This window comes from Lepidochelys kempii, chromosome 9 (assembly GCF_965140265.1).
Source record: "Lepidochelys kempii isolate rLepKem1 chromosome 9, rLepKem1.hap2, whole genome shotgun sequence".
In the NCBI taxonomy this organism is placed as follows: Eukaryota; Metazoa; Chordata; order Testudines; family Cheloniidae; genus Lepidochelys; species Lepidochelys kempii.
This window is the reverse complement of record NC_133264.1, coordinates 8,021,219-8,044,648: the sequence shown is the minus strand read 5'-3', so window position 1 is coordinate 8,044,648 and position 23,430 is coordinate 8,021,219. Positions and strand designations below refer to the sequence as shown.

Here is a 23,430-nt window from a genome sequence, read left to right as displayed (position 1 = left end):
AAGTATTATTTACTCCTTCTCCTAACACAAGAACTAGGGGTCACCCAACAAAATTAATAGGCAGCGGGTTTAAAACAAAAGGAAGTATTTTTCCACACAATGCACAGTCAACCTGTGGAACTCTTTGCCAGAGGATGTTGTGAAGGCCAAGACTATAACAGGGCTCAAAAAATAACTAGATAAGTTCATGGAGGATAGGTCCCTCAGTGGCCATCAGGCAGGAATGGTGTCCTTAGCCTCTGTTTGCCAAAAGCTGGGAATGGGCAACAGGGGACGGATCACTTGATGATCACCTGCTCTGTTCATTCCCTCTGTGGCACCTGGCATTGACCACTGTCGGAAGACAGAACACTGGGCTAGATGGACCTTTGGTCTGACTCAGTACGGCTGTTCTTATGTTCCTGGTGGTAGAATCTGATTATGTTGATATTTTGGATGTAACCAATGCCAAGTGGCCTTTGGACTAATAAAGGAATGCTTGTGTGGAAACTGAGTCATTGTAAAACCTTAATAAACTTACCAGGGTGTCAGGGTTCCTTCCCCACTCTGAACTCTGGGGTACAGATGTGGGGAACCGCATGAAAGGCCCCCTAAGCTTATTTTTACCAGCTTAGGTTAAAAACTTCCCCAAGGCACAAATCCTTCCTTGTCCTTGGATGGGTACTGCTGCCACCACCAAGTGAGTTAAACAAAGATTCAGGAAAAGGACCACTTGGAGTCCTATTCCCCCAAAATACTCCCCTAAGCCTATTCACCCCCTTTCCTGGGGAGGCTTGAGAATAATATCCTAACCAATTGGTTACAAAATTATCCAAGACCCAAAACCCTGGGTCTTGGAACAATGGAAAAATCAGTCAGGTTCTTAAAAAGAACGATTTTATTTAAAGAGAAAACGGTAAAAGAATCACCTCCGCAAACTTAGGCTGGTAGTTAACCTTACACAGAGTAGCAGAAAATACAAAGAGCACAGAGGAACCCCCTCTAGCCTTAAAAAGAAAAGGAGTACTTGTGGCACCTTAGAGTCTAAAATTTATTTGAGCATAAGCTTTTGTGAACTACAGCTCACTTCATCGGATGCATTCAGTGGAAAATACGGGGGGAGATTTTATATATACACACAGGGAACATGAAACAATGGGTGTTACCATACACACTGAAATGAGAGTGATCAGGTAAGGTGAGCTATTACCAGCAGGAGAGAAAAAAAACTTTTTGTAGTGATAATCAAGGTGGATTATAATTTTGCAGATACAGACTAACACGGCTGCTACTCTGAAACCCCTCTAGCCTTAGTTTCAAAGTTACAACAAAACAGGGATAAACCTCCCTCTAGCAAAGGGAAAATTCACAGGTTGAGAAAACAAAGGTAAACTAATACGCCACCCCCGACTGTTACTTACAAATTTGAAATATGAGGGACTTGCTCAGGAAGATTTGGAGAACATGGATTGGCGTCGGGTCCTTCTTAGTCCCAAGAGCAAACACCCACAGAAAATAAAGACCCCAAAACAAAACCTCTTTCCCCCCCCACCAGATTTGAAAGTATCTTTTGTCCCCATTGGTTCCTTTGGTCAGGTGCCAACCAGGTTACTTGAGCTTCTTAACCCCTTACAGGTAAGGAGGAATTTAGGCTACCCCCTATGGTTATGACCCAGGGAAATTTCCAACAGGTTGCAGTGTGGTCAGCTGTCAGCAGCTAACCAGACTGGGAGGCACATTTGAGTCAGTAGGGGGCACTCTCCTCTCCAGGAGAGTGCAGACCCCACTATGCCTCCTCACCAAGTTCACTACAACCCCCCTCAGAAGCAGCCAGTTACTCCCCCAGACAGAGGGAAAGACAGATCCATGTTCTCCCCTGTCTGTCCTGCAGCACTCAGCCCCAGAAAGGCCACGTTCAAGGACCACCGATTCAAAGAGACCTTCTCACACAGCCCAGGCCGAGGTCACCTGACACAGCCCAGGCCTTCCCCACAGCCGCTGGGACGTAATCCAGATGAAACCAGCCATTGATCTTGTTCCCCCAGGCCAGGTGTGCAACTGCCTCCCATTGCTAACACCAGCAGCTGCTCACTCGCCAGTACCTTCCCCTTCCGCACCTGGAAGTGCCCAGCCCAGGGTGGAGATGTGCGTGGGATAAAGGGACGATTCTCTGCTCAGGCTCCCCCCACAATCCCAGCACCACTGGATTTCTCTCCTACAATGATCAGCAATGAAACAGTTAACAACATGAACACTTGATGCGTCATTAGGCTCCAGAGATAACAATCCTGGACATGAGAGGAGGCAGGTCAGGGGTCTCAGAGCTTTCCTTCCTAACTGCCAGCAGGCTCAGGTAGACGAGGCTATGCCAGTACCAGGTTCTCAAGGCTACTTCCCAGGAAGATAGGTCTAACTTCACGTGGCTGAGCTCACTGGGGCCTCTAGGCACTACCTCAGTGTAGAGGGGTCACTACCGCAACCGGCTCCATCCCAGCCCTGTCACTCGGCATCAGGTGCAGGATCACACCGGCTAGCATGTCACCACTGTCCTCTTCTGGCCGCACTGCGTCTGCCCTAACTACACCAGTCCAGCTCCTCAGCCAGGGGGCCCTGGGACAGGCCAGAGCCCAGCATGGTTAAAACATGCTTCAGTCTCATGGCACAGGCATGTCTGAGCCATGTGTTATCCACATCTCCGAGTCACTGGGCCCTGCACAGTCCAAGGGGTGCAGCACTACCCAGGGACATGGCTCAGTCCCATTCGCCTTACGGAGCTAGTCCCAGGTCCCCCACTGAGGGAGCGTCTCCTAGGGCAGACCAGTCCCCCCAGGCTCCCGGGAGGCTGCAGCTCTCTCAGGGCGCAAGCCCTGACGTTACCGCAACTCCGGGGGGCACCCTTCGCAGAGAAGAAAGGCACCATCAGTGTTTTGTTTATGGAGGACCTACAATACACCGAAAGCGCGGGGGGGGTGGGGGGGAAGGTATCTTAGTGCCGGGCAGTGGAAATACGTGTCATCCCGCGCGGGGACCCCCAGCACAAACCCACCCCCAAGATCCAGCCCCGCAGAGGAAAACGGGGACAGAGGCCGGGGTGCCCCTAACCCAGCCCCAGGCGCCGGTCCGCGGGAGGGAGGTGTAAGCCCCGATGAGGCTGAGGGGTAGCCCCGGGGGGGGTTTCACTCACCCAGCACCAGGATCCGGTCCCCCGGGCGCAGCTCCGCCTCCAGCTGCTGGCGGAAGCAGGATAAGCCCCCAAACCACTCAGCCGCAGTAGCCCCCGCCTGGCGGTACCGCGAATCCCAGAAGCGCCGGTCCCGGTACCGGAGGTTACAGTCCGGCAGCCAGGGAAGATCCAGGCTCCCGGAGCCAGGGGCGCGGCGGCGGCTGCTATCTGAGGGCGGGGCCATCGATCAGGGGGCGTGGCCGATCTGCAGCTGGTCGCTGAAACCGAACCTGCCGCCTCCCACGTGTATCCCCCCAAAAACGTGGCACTTCCGGGCCGGGTTTGGTGCAACGCTGAAAACACTCCGTCCGGAAACCAACCCCTTCCTATCCGTCCCCGCCGGCAGGCCGAGCCCGTGGGAGGGGACCCTGTGGCCAGCTCCCAGGGGACGGAAAGAGGAGGGGATGTTGCCTCCTGGGGACCCCCTTCCTCCTGGGGACCCCCACCACTCCGTGCTGCCCCCACCACGCCCTGCGTCCTCACCCCTGTGTTACCACCCCCCGGCCCTTCTGTCACCCCCATGCACGACATAGCCCACCCCCTGGACGCCGGGGTCAGGGGCACCGCTTAATCATGGTACGTTTAGGCCCACAGGTACCAGGACCGTAGCCCAGAATGCAGCCCCTCGGGGGCAGGGGTGGGGCAGGACACTTGTTGATCCAGCGACCCCCCCACACACACACACAGCAGTGAAATGCAGCCGCCTCTGGGCCGAGGTGCGTCAGCTGCTTCCCCAGACCCTGCCCACCAGGGCTGCAAGGGAAGATGATTCCTGTGTTCCCAACACCAGCCACTGGGGACTCAGGGAGCCTTGCTTGGTCGGGACATTTAAAGACGCGGCAAACAGCTGCGCCAGCCCCAGCGGTCTCACCAGCAGGCCACGCTGCCCTCCCACAGCCCGGAGTCCCCCGATCTCTGTGTCCCCCGCCCCGCCAGCTTTGCCTCTCTCCGGCCAGCCCCAGGCAACACGTGGCTGGGTCCAGGGCAAGCTCCTGACATGGCCCCATCGCAGCCCGGCAGGCAGATCCCGTCCCCCGTTTTCCTCGGGCCTGGGGGACCGGCCGCCCTGGGAGGGCTGCGTGTTTCCTCCCGAAGTGGGGGAGCCCTTAGCCGGTGACACCGGGGCCAGGAGTCGGCCGCCTGGCCCGCGCAGTGCGGGCGATGGCTCCCGCTCCCGGCTCGGGGCCGCGGCGGAAAGGGGCGGCGGGGCCGGGCTCGCTGCGCCAGAGCCTGCGGCGAGCCTGGCAGGAGAAGCACCGGGTGCTCCTGGCGCCCCAGTACACGGGGCTGGTGGCCGCCTGGCTCTGCCTGGCGGAGGTGGGGGTTACGCACTGGGTCATTCGCAGGGTGGCATGTGAGTGGCCTGGCGCATTTCCTACGGGGCGGCGAGGCGGGCTGGGCCGGCCCGGGACAGGCCCCGAACCTGGGACCCAGGGCTGGGCTAGCAGGGGGCTGCGGGTCGGGAGTGAGGGGCGCTGGCAGAGCTGGGTGTGGGGAGCCCAGGGCTGGCACCAGGGGGCTGCGGGTCGGGAGTGAGGGGCTCCGGCAGAGTTGGGTGTCGGGAGCCCAGGGCTGGGCTAGCAGGGGCTGCGGGTCGGGAGTGAGGGGCTCCGGCAGAGCTGGGTGTGGGGAGCCCAGGGCTGGGCTAGCAGGGGGCTGCGGGTCGGGAGTGAGGGGCTCCGGCAGAGCTGGGTGTGGGGAGCCCAGGGCTGGGCTAACAGGGGGCTGCGGGTTGGGAGTGAGGGGCTCCGGCAGAGTTGGGTGTGGGGAGCCCAGGGCTGGGCTAGCAGGGGCTGCGGGTTGGGAGTGAGGGGCTCCGGCAGAGCTGGGAGTGGGGAGCCCAGGGCTGGGCTAGCAGGGGGCTGCGGGTTGGGAGTGAGGGGCTCCGGCAGAGCTGGGTGTCGGGAGCCCAGGGCTGGGCTAGCAGGGGGCTGCGGGTTGGGAGTGAGGGGCTCCGGCAGAGCTGGGAGTGGGGAGCCCAGGGCTGGGCTAGCAGGGGGCTGCGGGTTGGGAGTGAGGGGCTCCGGCAGAGCTGGGTGTGGGGAGCCCAGGGCTGGGCTAGCAGGGGGCTGCGGGTTGGGAGTGAGGGGCTCCGGCAGAGCTGGGAGTGGGGAGCCCAGGGCTGGGCTAGCAGGGGGCTGCGGGTTGGGAGTGAGGGGCTCCGGCAGAGTTGGGAGTGGGGAGCCCAGGGCTGGCACCAGGGGGCTGCGGGTCGGGAGTGAGGGGCTCCGGCAGAGTTGGGTGTGGGGAGCCCAGGGCTGGGCTAACAGGGGGCTGCGGGTCGGGAGTGAGGGGCTCCGGCAGAGCTGGGTGTGGGGAGTCCAGGGCTGGGGGAGCAGGGGGCTGCGGGTCGGGAGTGAGGGGCATTGGCAGAGCTGGGTGTGGGGAGCCCAGGGCTGGGCTAACAGGGGGCTGCGGGTCGGGAGTGAGGGGCACCGGCAGAGCTGGGTTTGGGGAATCCAGGGCTGGGCTAGCAGGGGGCTGCGGGTCGGGAGTGAGGGGCATTGGCAGAGCTGGGTGTGGGGAGCCCAGGGCTGGGATAACAGGGACTGCGGGTCAGGACTGAGGGGCACTGGCAGAGCTGGGGTGGGGGAACCTCGAGGCTGCTGTGGGCTAGTTTTTCACTGTTAATTCAAATTCAAGCTTCTGACCCTCCATGTCCCGCCCCGCCCCCCAGCTCCTCTCACTCGCTCCCCGCCTTCTTTCTCAGCTTTGTCTCCTCCCATTTGCCCCTTCACAGTTAATTCACTGGAACAGCCCCCTGCCCAGCTCCCCGCCTGGCCCTCCCTGTGATCTCTCCTTACTTTACCCCGTAGTGCCGGTCTCCAGCTCTGTGCCTGGCTGCTCCTCTGGTGTTACCGAGTTGGGAAGTCCCATGGGGCAAGGACCTGGCTTGGTGCCCATCTCCCACCCCGTAGGGTTGGGGAATGACCATGTTTTCTTAGCCCCCTCCTAGCAGCTGTCTGTGTGGAGACGCTGCTGAGTGTGAGCCGCGTGCTCTCCCCACAGACACAGAGATCGACTGGAAAGCCTACATGGATGAGGTGGAGGGAGTCGTTAACGGGACCTTCGATTACACCCAGCTGAAGGGAGATACCGGGCCCCTGGTGTGAGTATAGGAAGGGCTGGGAGGGAGCTGGGGACTTGGGAGACCAATCCTGGGGGCCGGGGCTTCCTGCTGGCTAAGGAAGTGTGTGTCTAAGGTGGATAGGGCCTGTCTCTTTTGGGAGGGGGCTGTCCATTGGCCAGGTCCCCTTCCCTCCTGCAGTGGCCCAGACTGCCCCGGCCCCTCACTCCCGTCTCTCTCTGTAGTTACCCCGCCGGGTTTGTTTACATCTTCCTGGGTCTCTACTACATCACCAGCCGCGGCACCAACATCCGTCTGGCGCAGTATCTCTTCGCCGCGCTCTATCTCGTGACGCTGCTGCTTGTCTTCCGCATCTACAGCCGGACCAGAAAGGTGAGACGCTACTTGTAGCCACCCGGCCAGGGCCAAAGCCCCCTGGGGCTCAAGGGAGCAATCACAACTCCAGCTTCCGAGCACATCCGCCCTGTGCGGGGCTGCGGGTCGGGAGTGAGGGGCATTGGCAGAGATGGGGGAGCCCAGGGCTGGGATAACAGGGGTTGCAGGCTGGGACTGAGGGGCACTGGCAGAGATGTGGGGGATCCTAGGACTGGAATAGCAGGGGGCTGTGGGTTGGGACTGAGGGGCATTGGCAGTGCTGGGATACCAGGGGGTGGTGGCTCAGGACTGACGAGTATCGGGGGCCTGGGACTGCAGTGATGGCAGCCCCTGTCTCTGCTCGTAGGTCCCCCCCTATGTTTTCTTCTTCATGTGCTGCGCCTCCTACCGCATCCACTCCATCTACATCCTGCGACTCTTTAACGACCCCGTCGCCATGGCCATCCTCTTCCTTGCAGTCAACCTCTTCCTGGAAGAGCGCTGGTCCTGGGGCTGCTGCTTCTTCAGGTGCGTCCCCCCTAAACCACAAGGCCTGAGCCTCTGGACCCCTTCCTTTGGCTGGGGAGTGTCGGATTCTCTTGGGTTGTTCTGGGTCAGGACTGACCCCTCCCTGCTCCAGAACACGAGGCCTCTGGGGCTGAGGAGCGCAGCGAGTCCACGCTAGGGGTGGTCGCTGCTCCCAGGAGCTCTCGGTCACAGATAGAGCTCTGGGAAGGGGAACGAGCCCAGGTGACTTCTGCGCAGATCAGCAGGATTGACTCCAGCAGCATGACAGAGGTTGGGCTCTAAGCGTCCATCTACCCTGCAGCTAGATACCCATGTCTGGCCCAAGTCAGGTGGCAGCGTGGATGTGCCCTCAGGGGGACTGAGACATGGGTAGGGCAGGGTCCCTCAAGTCCGCTGTGCACAGGAATTAGCATTGGGAGCCTTAGCAGAGCAGAGGGGATGAGGAGGGGCAACGCCAAGCAGATGAGGGAGGAGCAGGAGCAGAGCTTGGGTGGCTGTGATGTTGGAGGAGGAGCCAGTGGAGGGATCCCCTACTGGGAGTGACCTGATCAAACCCCTGGGCCAGGACAAGGCCTCTCGGGGCAGGACTTTGTGCAGGCTGGAGGGAGGGGGGGGGGGCATTTGGGAGGCCAGAGAGGAGGAGGCAGCAGTGGCCCATTCAGGACATTTGGCTGTGGGGATGGAGAGGAAAGAACGGATTTTGGAGATGCTGAGCATGGAGAAGCAGCAGGATTTGGAAACAGCCCAGATGCATAAGCCATGGGCGAGGGCAGAATCGGACACAACCCCACATGCCCCCGACAGCACCTGTCTGAGCCAGTCGAGCTGCGATTGGCCGGATCCCCATGCCCCTGACAGCACCCAACTGAGCCGCTCGGCCTGCGTTTTCGGGGACGCCACATCTAACCCCTCAGCCCGCATCCTCTGACAGGGACAGTTCGTTCCCCTGGCTCCGCTCCCCTCAGGATGGGCAGCTGCCGGTCTCCTCTCACCGTCTGTCTTGTCATTTCATCCAGGGCCCTCCCCCACCAGCCTCAGCACCATTACAGCGCTGGAACAGGGTCCGCTAGGGCTGTGGGGGCCTGCAGTCAGGATCGGGGCCGTTCTGCGCAGGGTCAGGGCCAGGGAGGGGTGGCACCCCGCAGGCAGGGCCCTGGTGAGCCGGAGTGACTCTCTCTCTCCCCTCAGCCTGGCCGTGTCGGTGAAGATGAACGTCCTGCTCTTTGCTCCAGGGCTCCTCTTCCTGCTTCTCTGGCGCTTCGGCCCCCTGGGCACCATCCCCAAGCTCTCCATCTGTGCGCTGCTGCAGGTAACCCACCCCGTGGGCCTGGCCCAGCCCAGGCGAACGCTGGGGCCCTGCATAGCCGAGGCGAGCTGCGTGGCCAGCCTGGTCTGTGGGTCTCTGATGCCTCCTGCATGGATGCACCTGACTCTGCCAGGCTGATCCCAAGAGGCCCAGCACCCAGAGACGCACGGGGCAAATCAGGACAGTGGATGGGTGGGTAGAGAGGGAGCCTGGGGCAAAGACCATCCCCACCCAGAGCCCCCTCACAAACTCGCACTTAGTATCCCCAGCTGTTCAGTGTCCCCCCAGCCAAGGAGCCTGGGGGCCCAAATTCACACAGGACATGACCGGAGCAGCAAGCAGGAGAACACAGTGTTTGCTTCTTCCTGCAGCTCTGCCAATGTCCCTGCTCCCCCCACACCTCTGCCAATGCCCCTCAACCCCGACCCACAGACCCTTGCTATCCCAGCCCTGGGCTTTCCCCATTCAGCTCTGCTGATGCCCATCAGTCCCGACCCCCAGCACTTAGGGGTGTCTGGCGAGGTACCTGGGACAGTCCTGGCTGGGGAGCTGCTCTCATGGTTTGGGGATCTCACTTGCAGGTGGTCCTGGGGCTGCCCTTCCTGCTGGAGAACCCTGTTGGGTACGTGACCCGCTCTTTCGACCTGGGCCGCCAGTTCCTTTTCAAGTGGACGGTGAACTGGCGGTTCCTGCCAGAGGAGGTTTTCCAGCATCGGGCCTTCCACCTGGCACTTCTCGCAGCCCACCTGGGCGCCCTGGGACTCTTTGCACTGCATCGGTGGCACAGGTGAGACCCCAGCATGGAACGGGGCGCTGGGTACAGAGCAGCTGATCCCTGAGGTTTCCCTGCAGCCCCTACACTGCCAGGTGGTTTGGAGAGGAGGCTGAGGCAGCCCACCCCCACAGATCCCTGCCTGGCCGGGCTACCGGGAGCATAGCGTTAAATAGCTTCCATTGCACTGGGGCTATGGAGTTTGGGGGGAAGCGGGGGAAGGGAGAACTTTAGTCCATTTTTGGGGCCTTCCCTATTCAGACCTGGGCCCCCGGCTCTATGAAGCCATTGCTGGCTGTATAGTCTCAGAGGGGCCAGTTCATGGCCCGGGGGGTCTGCAGCCTCTCTGCCGGGATTGGGCTTGAAGGGTCCTGTGCTCGTCCTTCTTCCCTGCAGGTCTGAGGGGAGTCTCTTGTCACTGCTGAAGGATCCAGCAGAGAGGAAGAGTCCGCCCCAGCCCCTGACAGCCAACCATATCCTTACACTGGAGCTGGCGATGGAGGCTAGGGCAGGGCAGCCCTGGCCGGCCAGGGAGTGCTTGAAGGCCATGGGCTTGAGGAGGCCTCGGTGCAAGCATCTCCAGGCTCCCAGCCATGCGGCGCTGGGGAGACCCAGGCGTCCTGGGGCCTCCCAGTCCCACAGCCCGGAGCGGCGTGGCTGTTTGGGAGCTTCCCCCACACTGGGTTAGGAGGGGGGACGCAGCCACTCCCTGTGCAGCCTTGTGGCTCTGGGATTCTGTCACGTGCTGGGAGCCCCACCCTGGGCTGGGAAGACAGTAGCCCTGGAGCCAGCAGCTCCGTTCCTCCTTAACGGCAGCGCACAGGTCGTCTTCGTTCTCTTCACCTCCAACTTCATCGGCGTTTGCTGCAGCCGGTCCCTGCACTATCAGTTCTACGTGTGGTATTTCCACACCCTGCCCTACCTGCTGTGGTGCACCCCTGCCGGGAAGCTCAGCCACCTGCTGAGGTACGTGCCTGGGAGGGGAGTGGGGTCGACCTACCTTTGTGCCTCAGTGTGCTGTCCCCAGCTCCTGGGAATCCCTCCCGCTGCTGGTACTGCACAGGGCAGGCCCTGGCCTTCAGTGGTGCCATAAACTTGAGCAAATGAGGGGCTGTGTGGGTTCCTCCCGGGTAATTATGCACATCGCAACTCTGCTTGATTCGTCATCTCTGCTGAGGAAAGGGCCAGGGCCAGGATCGCAGGGGCTGTGGGTCAGGAGTGAGGAGTATCGGCAGATCTGTGTGATGGGGAACCCAGGGCTGGGATAGCAGGGGGCTGTGGGTCAGGAGTGAGGGGTAGCGGCAGATCCGTATGACAGGGGGAGCCCAGGGCCAGGATCGCAGGGGCTGTGGGTCAGGAGTGAGGGGTATTGGCAGATCTGTGTGATGGGGAACCCAGGGCTGGGATAGCAGGGGGCTGTGGGTCAGGAGTGAGGGGTAGCGGCAGATCCGTATGACAGGGGGAGCCCAGGGCCAGGATCGCAGGGGCTGTGGGTCAGGAGTGAGGAGTATCGGCAGATCTGTGTGATGGGGAACCCAGGGCTGGGATAGCAGGGGGCTGTGGGTCAGGAGTGAGGGGTAGCGGCAGATCCGTATGACAGGGGGAGCCCAGGGCCAGGATCGCAGGGGCTGTGGGTCAGGAGTGAGGAGTATCGGCAGATCTGTGTGATGGGGAGCCCAGGGCTGGGATAGTGGGGGCTGTGGGTCGGGAGTGAGGGGTATTGGCCGATCTGTGTGATGGGGAGCCCAGGGCTGGGATAGTGGGGGCTGTGGGTCGGGAGTGAGGGGTATTGGCCGATCTGTGTGATGGGGAGCCCAGGGCTGGGATAGCAGGGGGCTGTGGGTCAGGAGTGAGGGGTAGCGGCAGATCCGTATGACAGGGGGAGCCCAGGGCTGGGATAGTGGGGGCTGTGGGTCGGGAGTGAGGGGTATTGGCCGATCTGTGTGATGGGGAGCCCAGGGCTGGGATAGTGGGGGCTGTGGGTCGGGAGTGAGGGGTATTGGCCGATCTGTGTGATGGGGAGCCCAGGGCTGGGATAGTGGGGGCTGCGGGTTGGGAGTGAGGGGTATTGGCCAATCTTTGTGACAGGGGGAGCCCAGAGCTGGGGTTGCGGGGGGCTGTGGGTTGGGAGTGAGGGATATCAGCAGATCTGTGTGACGGGGAGCCCAGGGCTGGGATAGTGAGGGGTAGCAGCAGATCTGTATGACAGGGGGAGCCCAGGGCTGGGATAACTGAGCGCTGTGGGTCAGGAGTGAGGGGTATTGGCCGATCTGTGTGACGGGGAGCCCAGGGCTGGGATAGCGGGGGGCTGTGGGTTGGGAGTGAGGGGTATTGGCCGATCTGCGTGACGGGGAGCCCCCCAGGGCTGGGATAGCAGGGTGAGGAGCTGAAGGCTGTTATCCCTCCTGTGGGGGAGGGACCTGACTCCCCAGCACTGACTCAGTTCTCTCCCATTGCAGGGTGCTAATCCTGGGCCTCATCGAGCTCTCCTGGAACACGTACCCCTCCACACTTTGCAGCTCAGCTTTCCTGCACGTGTGTCACGGGATGATCCTGCTGCAGCTCTGGTACGGCACCACTGCCCCCCTGGAGCCACAGAAAACGACCCCCTCCCTGAAAAAGACACAGTGAGACCGTGGGCAGCTGGATGATGGGACCTGCAGCCCCTCCCCCTGGGAGCTGGAACTGGATATTCTGCCTGGGCGGGACGATGCCCTGGGCTGGTAGCCCTGGCTGCTGAATTTCCAGGCTGTTCTGCAGGTGCCGCTCAGCTGGTGGCACTGCCTGTCCTACCCGGTGGCTGAGTGGAGCAGGCCCCCCCTGGGGACACCTCTTACGTGGGATTTCCTCAATAAACGTGGCAATGTCCCGTGGGCTCTCCTGACCCCGGCCTGCAGTCTGGCCCTGGCCTGCAGTGATCAGTCTGGCCCCTGCTGCTGTTGGGGCAGAGGCACCATTTCACAGGACGGAGCAGCTGCCCTGCTGTTTGTGGGGAGTGGGGTATAATGGCTAGAGCAGTGGCTTGGGATCCAGGACTCCTGGGTTCCATTCTCAGCCCTGGGTGGGAGTATGGGTAGAGCAGGGGGCTGGGTGGCAGAGGGCAGCTCTGGGAGGTAGGACTCTTGGCTTCTATGTGCTCCCAGGGGCAAGTCCCTGAGGGGTACCTGCAAAGACACCCGTTTCAGGGAACAATGTGGCTGGCCTTCGAGGTGCTTAAAACTCGGTCAGTCTTAGAGGAGATGGGACCACACGTGGGGATAAGCATCACCCCCCACCCGGTGCTCCAGCCCTGCTCAGGCCATGGTTCAAACAGGGCTCAGTCCCATTGACCCTACACCACGGAATCATTCTGGAACCTGGTCCCCTAGCACTCTCGAGTTGCTTTTACAGAGCAAAAGAGCCTTTCACCTCCTCTGTTTGTTTCCCCACCTTCAGAATGGGGGTAATGGGACTGCCCCACCCACTGGGGGTGCAGTGAGGCTCAGTGCAGCGTACGAGGGCCCTGGGCCTATGTGAGCAGAGCGAGGGGGGGTTTCATATGCCTCCTCTTCACCCAACACTGCCTGCCCCTCACTTGCTTCCAACCCCTTCTGCTGCTCGTTGGGCTACCCCAGGCCCCCAGCCGGAGGCCGAGTGACGGGCACCTGGGCTCAGGAGCGGGACTGATGGTGGGAGGGAGCTGGCTGCCGGAGCGGGTGGGGCCCGCCCATCTCAGAGGGAAGCGCCCCCCGGTGGCAGTGCAGGAGGGGAAGGAGCTGTGGACACAGCAAGTCTGAACCAAACCTCTTTATTGGTGCCACGGCCCGGCCCCGCCCCTCACACGTTGCTGGGGTTGTAACACAGCATGTTCAGCCTGATGTTCTCGTCCCAGTGGCGCAGCAGCAGGAAGAGGTGGTGTGCCGCCCCTTTCAGAGAGCCCACATCCACTCCCTCCGGCAACTGCTGCGCCCGGAGCCAGGCGTCTGCCTTGGCGGCCAGCAGCTCCCATTCCACAAATAAGCCGGCGCAGCGGTGCTCGAGCCAGGCCAGTGCCACAGCCGTGGCCCAGCTGGCACTCTCCAGGTCCCCCTCCTCGGCCTCGAGCCCCACCTCCTGCAGGCTGACGGCTTCGGAGGTGGCGGGCGAGTGGTCGCAGGCGTCGGTCTCGGAGCCGCGCCCACTGTCTGCCTGCGGCCAGATGGCAGCGCTTAGGACCTCAGAGCAGGTGCTGTGTGAATGGGGCAAGCCTGGTTCTGGTGCCCGCTCCTGGCTGCCTCTGGCAGGCTCCACTCCCTCTGGAGAGGGCTGGCTCGCCACTTGCTTTGGGCCGCCATCAGGGCTGCCCTTGGCAATGAGTGCCCAGGGGGCGGTGCAGGAGCCAGGGCTGAGGCTGGCATGGTGCGAGGCATATGGCGAGGCACGGCGCAGACGGTCCAGTGGGATCTGCACCACTTCGGAGAAGCTTTCTGTTAGCTGGAAGGTGCCCAGGGCCTGCTGCAGCCGCACCTGGTGGGGAGGAGAGGGCGGGGGGGAGCATCTCACATTCACTGCACAGGGCCAGCGTCTGTCACTCCCACTGCATAGAGCCTAGGGTGTGGAGGAGGGGTCCTGCACTCACTCCAGAGGCCATGGGGGGCCTCCTGGCCAGGTGAGGCCCTGGCTGCAGCAGGGCTGTCTCTGAGAGGCAGAGCTTGTGCACCAGGCAGCCCTTTTGCTGATGCTGGCACTGCACAGCAGGGGTGGGGAAGCCCAGCGCTGGGGCCTGGGCTCATTATGTACAAACATAAGAAGGGCCAGGCTGGGTCAGGCCAACAGTCCATCTAGCCCAGAGGCCTGTGACAGGTGCTTCAGAGGGAATGAACAGAACAGGCCATCATTGAGTTGTTCACTCCCAGCTTCAGGCAAACAGAGGCTAGGGACACCGAGAGCAGGGGGTTGCATCCCTGCCAATCCTGGCTAATGGCCATTGATGGAACTTATCCAATTCCTTTTTGAACCCCATTATTTCATAGAATACCAGGATTGGAAGGGACCTCAGGAGGTCATCTGGTCCAACCCCCTGCTCAAAGCAGGACCAATCCCCAATTTTTGCCCCAGATCCCTAAATGGCCCCCTCAAGGATTGAACTCAACCCTGGGTTTAGCAGGCATTATAGTTTTGGCCCTCACAACATCCCCTGGCAACAAGTTCCACAGGCTGACCTGACTGTGTTGTGGGAAGAAATACTTCCTTTTCGTCGTTTTAAACCTGCTGCCTGTTAATTTCATTGGGTGTCCCCGGGTTCTTGTGTTATGTGAAGAAGTAAATAACACTTCATTATTCACTGTCTCCACACTAGACATGATTTTATAGACCTCAATCATGTCCCCTTTTAGGCCTCTCTTTTCCAAGCTGAGAAGTCCCACTCTTTTTAATCTCTCCTCATATGGAAGCTGTTCCAAACCCTTAGTAATTTTTGTTGCCCTTCTCTGTACCTTTTCCAATGCTAATATCACTTTGCTGAGATGGGGCGCCCAGAGCTGCAGGCAGGATTTGAGGTATGGGCGTACCATGGATTTATATAGTGGCATTGTAATATTTTCAGTTTTATTATCTATCCTTTGCCTAATGGTTCCTACCATTGTTCGCTTTTTGGACTGCCGCTGCACACTGAGCAGATGTTTTCAGAGAACTGACAATGCTCTGAGTTCTCGTTCGCGAGTGGTAACGGCTAACATAGATCTGTCCCCATCACACGGACACACGGGGTCTGAGCTGGGGTGGAGCAGGTAGGGAAGGCTGGGGCAGCAGTAGTTTCCCCTGTACAGTGCTGAGGCCTGTCGTGGGGCGCACACACAGTATTGACTCTGCGCTTTGGAGCCTAACCTCTGGCAATACCATGCAGTGGTGGGGGCAGCTCTGCAGGAGCCCTGGCTCCCGTGAGGTTGGGGCGGATCCTGGCCTTGTCATTACAAGTCTGCTCCATCATGTAGGAGACCCAGGTTTGATTGCAGGTCCTAGGGTGGGATCCATCCCTGGCACTGCTGGGCTGGGAGTGGAGTACCCCAGGAGAGTAGCTGGGCTCAGCAGGGTGGGATGACAGTGCAGGGTCCTTACCAGTGGGAGGTAGTCATGGATGGCACTGTCCTTGGAGAGCTCACTTTCTGGGGTCAGGCACTGTGGCCGCAGTACTAGGCCGTGCCCCCTGATCCTGCTGAGACTGAACCTGCCAGGAGAAGAGACCAGTGAGCAGCATGGCCTGGATCCTGCCAGCGTTGGGAGAGTGGTGGTCATCGCAAGAGAGAGGCGGTCCATTGGGAGGGCTGTGGGCCTCCAGCACTGAATGAACACACCCCAACTCCCCTCCGTGACACAGCAGCCGTGGCCAAGAGAGATTCCTCTCCAGCTCCTTCCTGCCGAAGAAGGTGACCAAGCTGCAGGGGGATGCTGGCCACTCTCCAGGAGGCTGCTGGGCCCCAGGCCAATGCACGCTGCAGTGCAGGGTGGGCTGGCAGCAGCATGGGGAGAGATTAACCCCTGCTGTGCTGCAGGGTCAGGGCTCAAGCACTGGAGGTTTTGCGGGAGGTCCCCTCAGTGAAGAAGCGGTGGGGTGTCCCCCTGACAGGCTAGGGCCTTTCCTGTTGAATGCAAAGTCCCCTCTGCATGGAAGGTGCCCCCAGCCCCAGAGAGTCAGTCTAGAAGGCCTACCTGGAGCCAGCAAAGTTCTCCATGGATTTCTGGGATCCCACAGAGGTGGCAGAGGGACTGGCCACAGGACCTGGCATGGGGAGGGAAGGTCACTCCATAGGGCTGGGCTCCCCTGCTTTCTCTATCCCCACCACAATTGCCTGCTGCCACAGCACAGCTCCACAGAGGCCCCCAAAGCACCCCTACCTGTGGGGGAAGGGCTCAGCCACGCTAGGAGGTAACAGGGCAGGTGGAGGGTCCCCATCCACGAGGCCTCAGCAGGTCCTCTCCCCAGACTGTGCCCCACCTGAACATTACTCCAGCCTCTGCCAAGTGCAATATGGTACAGGATGGGAAGTTTACGACCCCAGCAGGGGCTGCCTTCCCAAACCCAGCACTCCCGCAGGGTACTGCAGACAGGTCAGGAGCGTGGGGAGGTTACGGCTCCCACACAGGGTCTCCTACGTTCCTGGAAATGGGAGCCACCCTCTCATCAGACCCTTTATTTCCACAAGAGAGCCAGCATCTCTGCGGTGGCTGGAGCAGCGATGTTGGAGAGCAGCCCATTCTGGCCAGTCCCAGGAGCACAGACATGGGCAGCAGGCTGTCCGATAATGTAACCACACAGGTTAGGGGAGGGGGCTCAGCCCCCTCATGAGACATCGCACCCCAACATGGGATTGAGAGGTGGACAGTAAAGCTGATGGGTACCTGAGCCCGCCGTGCATTACACATCCAAATGGGCTGTGAGATGATTCACGCTAAAGCTCCAGGCTTCCTGCCACTTCCCGGGGGCTTGGCAGCAGCCACAGGCAGGCATCTGTCCAGGAGCTGCGTTGGGAGGACAGTTGGCCCCATCTCTCTCTCAGGTTTTCCTATAGGGCTGAGCTGCGCAATGTCTAATCCTCAAAGAGCCTACTTTCTCAGATTCCCCCGCCTCCAGCTCTGGGCTGTGTGTGGGACTTACCATCGGGGCAGCTTTGCTTTTCCCAGGCACCGGCAGCAAAGGAGATGCTGACAGGAGATGCGGGTGTCTCGTCTTGCTCTGGAACGGAATCAAGAATTCAGAGCCTACGCTGGGTGCTGGGACCCTCCAACTCCCAGCTGCAGCCGGCTGAGGACATGGAGCCACAACTTCCATGGGCTCTAGGGCTCCGATTTGGTCCCCATTGCAAGAGCAGTGACCTGTGGTGCTGTCCTCTGTCGCCATCTCCATTTGATGCAGAGGCTGCACCCACCCCCAGGATCCCAGGACCTGCACAGGGTTGCACTTGGGAGTGCCAGCTGTGGGCTTCCAGGGAGCACCTCACCCCAGGGCCCTGTAAGCTTCCCTGGCTCCCAATTCAAGGTGCTGAGTATGGCCCAGAGAACCCCTGATGCTTTGATCCAGGCTACTCAAACTCTCCTAATTTCCCATCCTGGGTGGCTGAGATCAGTGGCCCCTTGAGCTGACAGCCCTCTGACGTAACCCTTCGGGGGCTGTGCAATGTCAGCAAGCCTGCCATTGCCCTAAGAGCCTGCGCAAGTCTCAGTGGTTTGCTGCAGTTCCTCCCCGAGAGGGCTGGTTCTAGGGAGGCTGTGTTGGGGTTTCATGGGCATGGGACAGCGTGCCGGGGCAGGTTAGCAATGCAGGGCTGGGCTGGTACCTGCAGAGATGACAGCATCATCCAGCTCCTCTGAGTCACGCCGTCGTCCCAGGCCCACTGAGTAATTGCCCTGGCGCCGGCTCCCAGCCTGGGACCCTCGGCGATGGCTGGAAGGGCCCCCTTGGAAGGAATCACAGCCACCATCAGCTGTCAGCTGCACCACAGAGCCAGGCTCAGAGCCTGCAGAGGGTCCCCAAGCCCCCCCTGGCCACTGCTGCTTTGAGCCCAAGAACCTCAAGCCCACATCCTCTAAGGCATAAAGTGCCTAACTCCCATTGATCTCAATGGGAGTTAGGCTCCTCAATACTTCTGAGGATCTGGGCCTCAGTTCCTTTAATGCTTCCTCTCACACTCGGCTTTCCCACTCTCTGGGCGGTTCTTTGGAGTCTAATCTATCTCTGTCCTCGTCATAGCCAGCTGCCCTCCTGAAACATCTCTGAGCCTGGACCCCAGACACACCTGACCACACAGGTGTACGCATGAGCATGTCCCAACAGGGAGACAAATACAGACCCCGCTACATGTACAGGCCCATGGATGGAGCCAGCTAGACCCAGACACATGCAGATCCACATATGCATACAGAGTCCCATGGGTCCCTAGAGGTGAGCTGGGGGACTGGGAGGGAGCTCAGTGTAGCAATGCCTCCTGGGAGCCGTACCTGCATTGCGAACCTCAAGGGCCCTGGGCAGGGCCTCCTGGGTGGAGGAGTCCACAGGCACCAGGCAGGTGTAGATGGAGGGCGTGTTGCAAGCCTTGCTAGACTGCATGGCCTTGAGGCGGAACCTCCGGGAGAAACCTGAGAGAGAGTCACAGGGTGAGGCTGGGAGGGGAGGGGGAGAGCCGACGGGACATGGTGGGGCACGCAGGTAAGTGCATACTCACTGTGCTCCAGCTCAGCTTCCCTCTGTGCCACATTCTCGTGGTCCCGGATGACAGAGCTGGCAGTCAGGTGGTGCAGCAGTTTGTCCCAGGCCTTACACGGCTCCTCCTTGCCCTTGACGTCCCTGGCTTGGAGCAGAGGCTCCAGGGTGACTGTCACTTCCCAGGAGATGGGCTTCCCAGCACTGAGTGCATGGATCACCACCTGGCATCGCAGGGGCAGACAGGCACCCCCCTCACACTCACCACGCTCAGCCGCTGGCGACGCGCTGAAAAGATACGGGGGCTCCACCAGCATGTCCCAGTCCAGATGGGATGGCGAGAGCAAGTTACCTAGGAGACAGCAAGAGTGAGGTCAGGGGGCAGAGTGGGAGACAGCCCCCCACGGCTTCTATACAGCAGTCCCTTGCTCCACCCTGGGGACGGGACTGCCCTGAGTCCCCTGCACCTTCCTGAGGGGGCTGTCCGGAGACCTGAGCTAATTCGGGCTCCGGCCCCCAGCGCCTCCCTTCTGCTGTAACAACACTCACTGGAATCTGCCAGGCTCCTTCGCAGCCGCTGCAGCTCTGGCCCAATCTCATCCAGCTTCCCTTCCAGGGACTGGTTCCGCTTCTGGGACACCTTCTCCAGGGCTCTCTGCAGCCGATGGGCATCCAGCTCACCATGCGGGGACGAAAAGCTGCGTCCAGATAAGGCAGTTCGTGCCAGCACCTTCTTCCGCCGCGCCAGCTCCTCGGAGCTCAGCACCACGCATGCCTGAGCAGGAGAGATTCAGGGGTCAGTCTGGGGAGCTGGGGCTCTGCTTTGGGCAGGCTTGCAGATGAGTCCCCCTGGGGTCACTGCAGGGGCTCAGCTGGCTCATCTCTGTACACAAGCCTAGCGCTGAGCCCACCTATCTCTGCATGGACTCAAGGCCTGATAGGTGGAGTGCTGGCTGGTGGGCAAGCTGCCCCCAAGACTGGGGCAGTTGCAGTCCCAGACAAACCAATGGAGCTCAGAGAGGGCTTTGAGGCAGCCCAGTAGCTGGCATAAGCTGAAGTGGTACCTCCCTCCCTCGGGTTCCCTGGACGTGCTCTGGCTGCTGGCAACGGTGGTGTCACAGCAGTGTCCAGGTTGGAGCTAGACCCTGTGTGCAAACTGAGCCTCAACTCACAATTGTAACACAAGATTTTCAGGGCAGGTGCCCTTAACTAGCTTTAGAGCTGCAGTCCAAATATTCATTTCAACCTGGCTGTGATCTGCTCCTCTCTCTATCAGCCATTTGACTAGAATATAAATACATCTATCAATGAGAAAGACTGATCATTCCCTGTTATTTTGGGTGTGGTAGCTAAGCAAAGATTGCTGCATTCCCAAATTATTAGATAAAGCTGATGAGGAATTGTTGGTTTATCTGATATTAATCTGATGAGATTAATTTGATTATTTGATACTAACCCCTTTTATTGTAGGGTGATTTGGGTAACATTAAACCACGAGTATATTTCCAGTGAGGCTTTTTTTTTTGTTAGTTTAGTTACTAAATAATATAAAACTCTGAAAACCAGACACTTTTCTCCCAGATGTCAGAGCCCAAAACTGTAGGAGCCTGGGACAGAAGCCAGAGATAACTCAGGTTTCAGAGTAGCAGCCGTGTTAGTCTGTATCCGCAAAAAGAAAAGGAGGACTTGTGGCACCTTAGAGACGAACAAATTTATTTGAGCATAAGCTTTCGTGAGCTACAGCTCACTTCATCGGGATGCATTCCGTGGAAAATACAGTGGGGAGACTTATATACACAGAGAACATGATAATAAGCCGCCTAGTGGTGATCCATATGACCTGCCTCCTGTAGTCCTCACACTGGGGCTTCCCCGGATGGGCCCTTTTAGAAAGAAATATTAAATCTGTTGTATGGATTGAGATGTTGATTCCCTTTAAAATCTTGGGGTTGTAAAGTTCTGTCTTTGCTCCAGAGAGCTGGCAGCCAGAAAAGCAGAAACAAAGTTTTTGGGAAAAAACAGAAGTGACAGCCAAGGACTGTTGCGAAACTCTGCTTGGTCAGCAAAGCGGAACTACCCCTGTGCAGTTAGCAGGGAGCGTTTTTGCAAGCTGGAGGCAGTGTTTAATATTCACGTTGGCTGGGCTGTAGGGGGGATGGTTCTGAAAGATGGATTATATTTTCTTTCCTATTCTGCTTTCTGAATGATCTAGAGGATTTAGTGGACAAGTCCCTAGTGTAACTGGCAGATCAATATTGTAAGGGCCAGTACATTTGGTTGCTTTCAGAGTCACCTCCTCAAATTAAAATAGATTTTAATAATGTTGTAATTTAAAACTGTCATGTACATATTTCTCGTTTCATCTCAAAAAAGCAATCACGGAGAGTCACCAAGAGTCTGTCTCAAGGAGAAGACGTTGCTATCTTGCCTGTTATCAGGAAGAGGTCATCATCCCATGGATTCAACGAAAAATTGCGTCAAGTCCACTTTAAGATGCTGGAGACTGTAGCCCAGCGTTTTGACCCTTTCTCCAAAATAAACCGAAGTACAACACACACATTCAACACATGAAACAAAAGGGATGCCTTAAATTTGACCCTAATGGTTTGTTTATTTTTATTAGTTATCTTTAATCATGAATGAGCCAGTATGCCATGGAAGGTGTGAGGATGTAGTTGTATGTTTCACAGAAGAAATTGTCTAGATGAATTTAATTTGATGAAGCAGGAGATCTGGGGATCTGCTTAGACTCTGAAAGCCAGAGCTCAGGCTTGGATTGAGAGGTTGACAGTGATGACAGTTAAAGGCAACAAATTATAAACTATGGGTGATGCACATGTAGGCTTTCCCATGGCTTGTGTATTTAAGATAATGTTTTGCAAGACCAGCCCTAGAGCCCCGTATGAGATAACAGGGAACTTTTGCACTGCTCTGGATAGACCCAGCTCTCAAGAAGTATCATCTTGAGATGATGCCTGCCATAGTAAAGCATGGAACGTGACACAGAGGTCAGCAGCCATCAGCCAAACTGAGGCAGTGACACCCATCAACATTCACTGCTATGTCCCACAGCTGGCAGGAGACAGTCGATTTCGGAAGGGAGCCATTTGTGTTGACGACAGGAGAGATTCACTTGGGGAAGCTCCAGGAAGGAGCTATCAAGAGTCTGGGGACATGGAGTTAGTGGCCCCAGTTGCATGACCTTCTTTAAATTAATTGTTGGACTGTAATTTGCTATCATTCCTCTGCCTAGAGACTGCCACAAAAGTACCTTGTGAGTATAGGTTTCGAGGCCTAGGTTGATTCCAGGAGAAGGTAGTCCAAGTACTGAAGTCTCCAGTCCCAGCTATTACTCAGGGCATCCCAGGAAAAGCTAGGATGATAACTCTGGGAACGGCAGACAGCTAACGTGATGGCAGAGGGCTGGGGGCCTGTGTGCCTAAATCTTGAGAAATCACATTATCTTCACTTACATTTTTCATTTGACTGTCAAATGTAACCAGCCGTGGTATCCGGGACTGGAACATTTTATGTAACCCTAAATTGAGGAGGGGAAGTTGGGGGAGGAAAGATGGATCATTACCTAGCAGATGAGTGACCTTAATTGGTACCAGAGCTGCAGTCTAAACACTAACTTCAACAAGGGAGTGAATTGACCCTCCCTATATCTGCCCTTAACAGGAATTTAAAGAAGCATGTCAACTGGCAGGGAGATAGATAATGAGCTGTAATTCTGGGGCTAAAAGCTAAACAAAGACTACTAGCTTCCTCAATGATTAGATCAAGCTGATGAGAAACTGGTGGTGTATTTGGTATTCCTTAATTTGATAATGAGATTAAATAGATGGTTTGAGATTAGCCCACTTTATTTTAATTTTGTTTGTTTCATGTTAAATTAAGACTAATTTTAAGTGATTTTAATTGTATTGGGGTTTTTAATTAATTAATTACATTTTAAATTCCATGTGACTGGGTAATTGTGCCCATCAGATGTCCTTTCTCCAGATGTCAGGGCCTAGAACTGCAAGAACCCAGGGGGCAGATAACAGACATAGCTCCAGGGCCGTCCCTAGCTATTCTGCGGCCTTGTCATAAACATACAGCTAAGGGTAGCATACAATCCCTCCTTTACCTGTAAAGGGTTAAGAAGCTCAGATAACCTGGTTGGCACCTGACCAAAAGGACCAATAAGGGGAGAAGACACTTTCAAATCTGTGGTAGGGAAGGGTTTTGCTTTGGCTCTTTGTGTGTGTTCTCTTGGGAGACAAAGAGAGAGACCAAGCAAGTAATCTAGCTCCTACTGAATGACACATCTAAATTTACAGAAATAGTAAGTAATAGTAAGGAAATGCATTAGAGTATCTTTTGTTTCAGCTTGTGATAATTTTCCCTGTGCTAAGAGGGAGGTTTATCCCTGTTTTCTTTAACTTTAAAGTTTTGCCTAGAGGGGAATCCTCTGTTATGAATCTGATTACCCTGTAAAATTACCTTCCATCCTGATTTTACAGAGGTGCTTCTTTTATTTTGTATTTATAATAAAATTCTGTTGTTAAGAACCTGATTGGTTTTTAGGGTCCTAAAAACCCAAGAGTCTGGTCTGTGCTCACCTTGTTTATCTATCTGGTTGGTAGATTATTCTCAGGAAAGGGGGTGAAGGGCTTGGGGGGGATACTTTAGGGAAACAGGAACTCCAAGTGGTCCTTTTCCTGAATCTTTGTTTAACTCACTTGGTGGTGGCAGCAGTACCCATCCAAGGACAAGGAAGGATTTGTGCCTTGGGGAAGTTTTTAACCTAAGCTGGTAAAAATAAGCTTAGGGGGTCTTTCATGCGGGTCCCCACATCTGTACCCTAGAGTTCAGAGTGGGGAGAGAACCCTGACAGGCCCTATGCAGCCCCCAGGTCGGGGGGCGGACTGGCTTGGGGGGCAGGGGGGAACCGCCCCCCCCCAGCACTCACCAGCGGGGGCAGGTACATGAGGCAAGAGGAGATGGACAACCCAGCCTTCTCTACTCACGGCAGTCCCAG

General features: G+C 57.7%; 3 protein-coding genes across 4 annotated transcripts in view; 1 reads left to right on the top strand and 2 right to left on the bottom strand.

The window, feature by feature from the left end:
- Positions 1–3,460, bottom strand: part of EEF1AKMT4 (EEF1A lysine methyltransferase 4) — a 30,811-nt gene extending 27,351 nt beyond the window's left edge. Inside the window, exon 1 of the mRNA XM_073359201.1 lies at positions 3,164–3,460. Within this exon, the coding sequence (XP_073215302.1) occupies positions 3,164–3,386 (223 nt within the window). The 5' untranslated portion in view covers positions 3,387–3,460. The remainder of the gene's footprint in view (positions 1–3,163) is intronic.
- Positions 3,461–4,302: 842 nt separating this feature from the next.
- Positions 4,303–12,134, top strand: ALG3 (ALG3 alpha-1,3- mannosyltransferase). Its single transcript, XM_073359200.1, has 9 exons — positions 4,303–4,556; positions 6,212–6,311; positions 6,515–6,662; positions 7,012–7,172; positions 8,361–8,481; positions 9,060–9,265; positions 9,647–9,724; positions 10,073–10,216; positions 11,710–12,134. The coding sequence occupies exons 1-9, from the start codon at positions 4,364–4,366 to the stop codon at positions 11,879–11,881; spliced, it is 1,323 nt and encodes a 440-aa protein (XP_073215301.1). The 5' UTR covers positions 4,303–4,363; the 3' UTR covers positions 11,882–12,134.
- A 903-nt stretch (positions 12,135–13,037) lies between these two features.
- Positions 13,038–23,430, bottom strand: part of VWA5B2 (von Willebrand factor A domain containing 5B2) — a 45,729-nt gene continuing 35,336 nt past the window's right edge. For both annotated transcript variants that reach the window (XM_073359199.1, XM_073359198.1), the window contains exons 15-22: positions 18,954–19,179; positions 18,427–18,756; positions 18,203–18,340; positions 17,542–17,661; positions 16,863–16,940; positions 15,917–15,986; positions 15,326–15,434; positions 13,038–13,735 (exon numbers count right to left, since the gene is read on the bottom strand). In XM_073359199.1, the coding sequence (XP_073215300.1) occupies positions 13,067–13,735; positions 15,326–15,434; positions 15,917–15,986; positions 16,863–16,940; positions 17,542–17,661; positions 18,203–18,340; positions 18,427–18,756; positions 18,954–19,179 (1,740 nt within the window). In that variant the 3' untranslated portion in view covers positions 13,038–13,066. The remainder of the gene's footprint in view (positions 13,736–15,325; positions 15,435–15,916; positions 15,987–16,862; positions 16,941–17,541; positions 17,662–18,202; positions 18,341–18,426; positions 18,757–18,953; positions 19,180–23,430) is intronic.

Coding starts and splice junctions, on each gene's coding strand:
- ALG3 (XM_073359200.1), top strand. CDS start 4,364: ATGGCTCCCGCTCCCGGCTCGGGGCCGCGGCGGAAAGGGGCGGCGGGG. Junction 4,557..6,211: donor GGTCATTCGCAGGGTGGCAT/GTGAGTGGCCTG, acceptor CTCTCCCCACAG/ACACAGAGATCGACTGGAAA. Junction 9,725..10,072: donor CAGCCCCTGACAGCCAACCA/TATCCTTACACT, acceptor CGGCAGCGCACA/GGTCGTCTTCGTTCTCTTCA.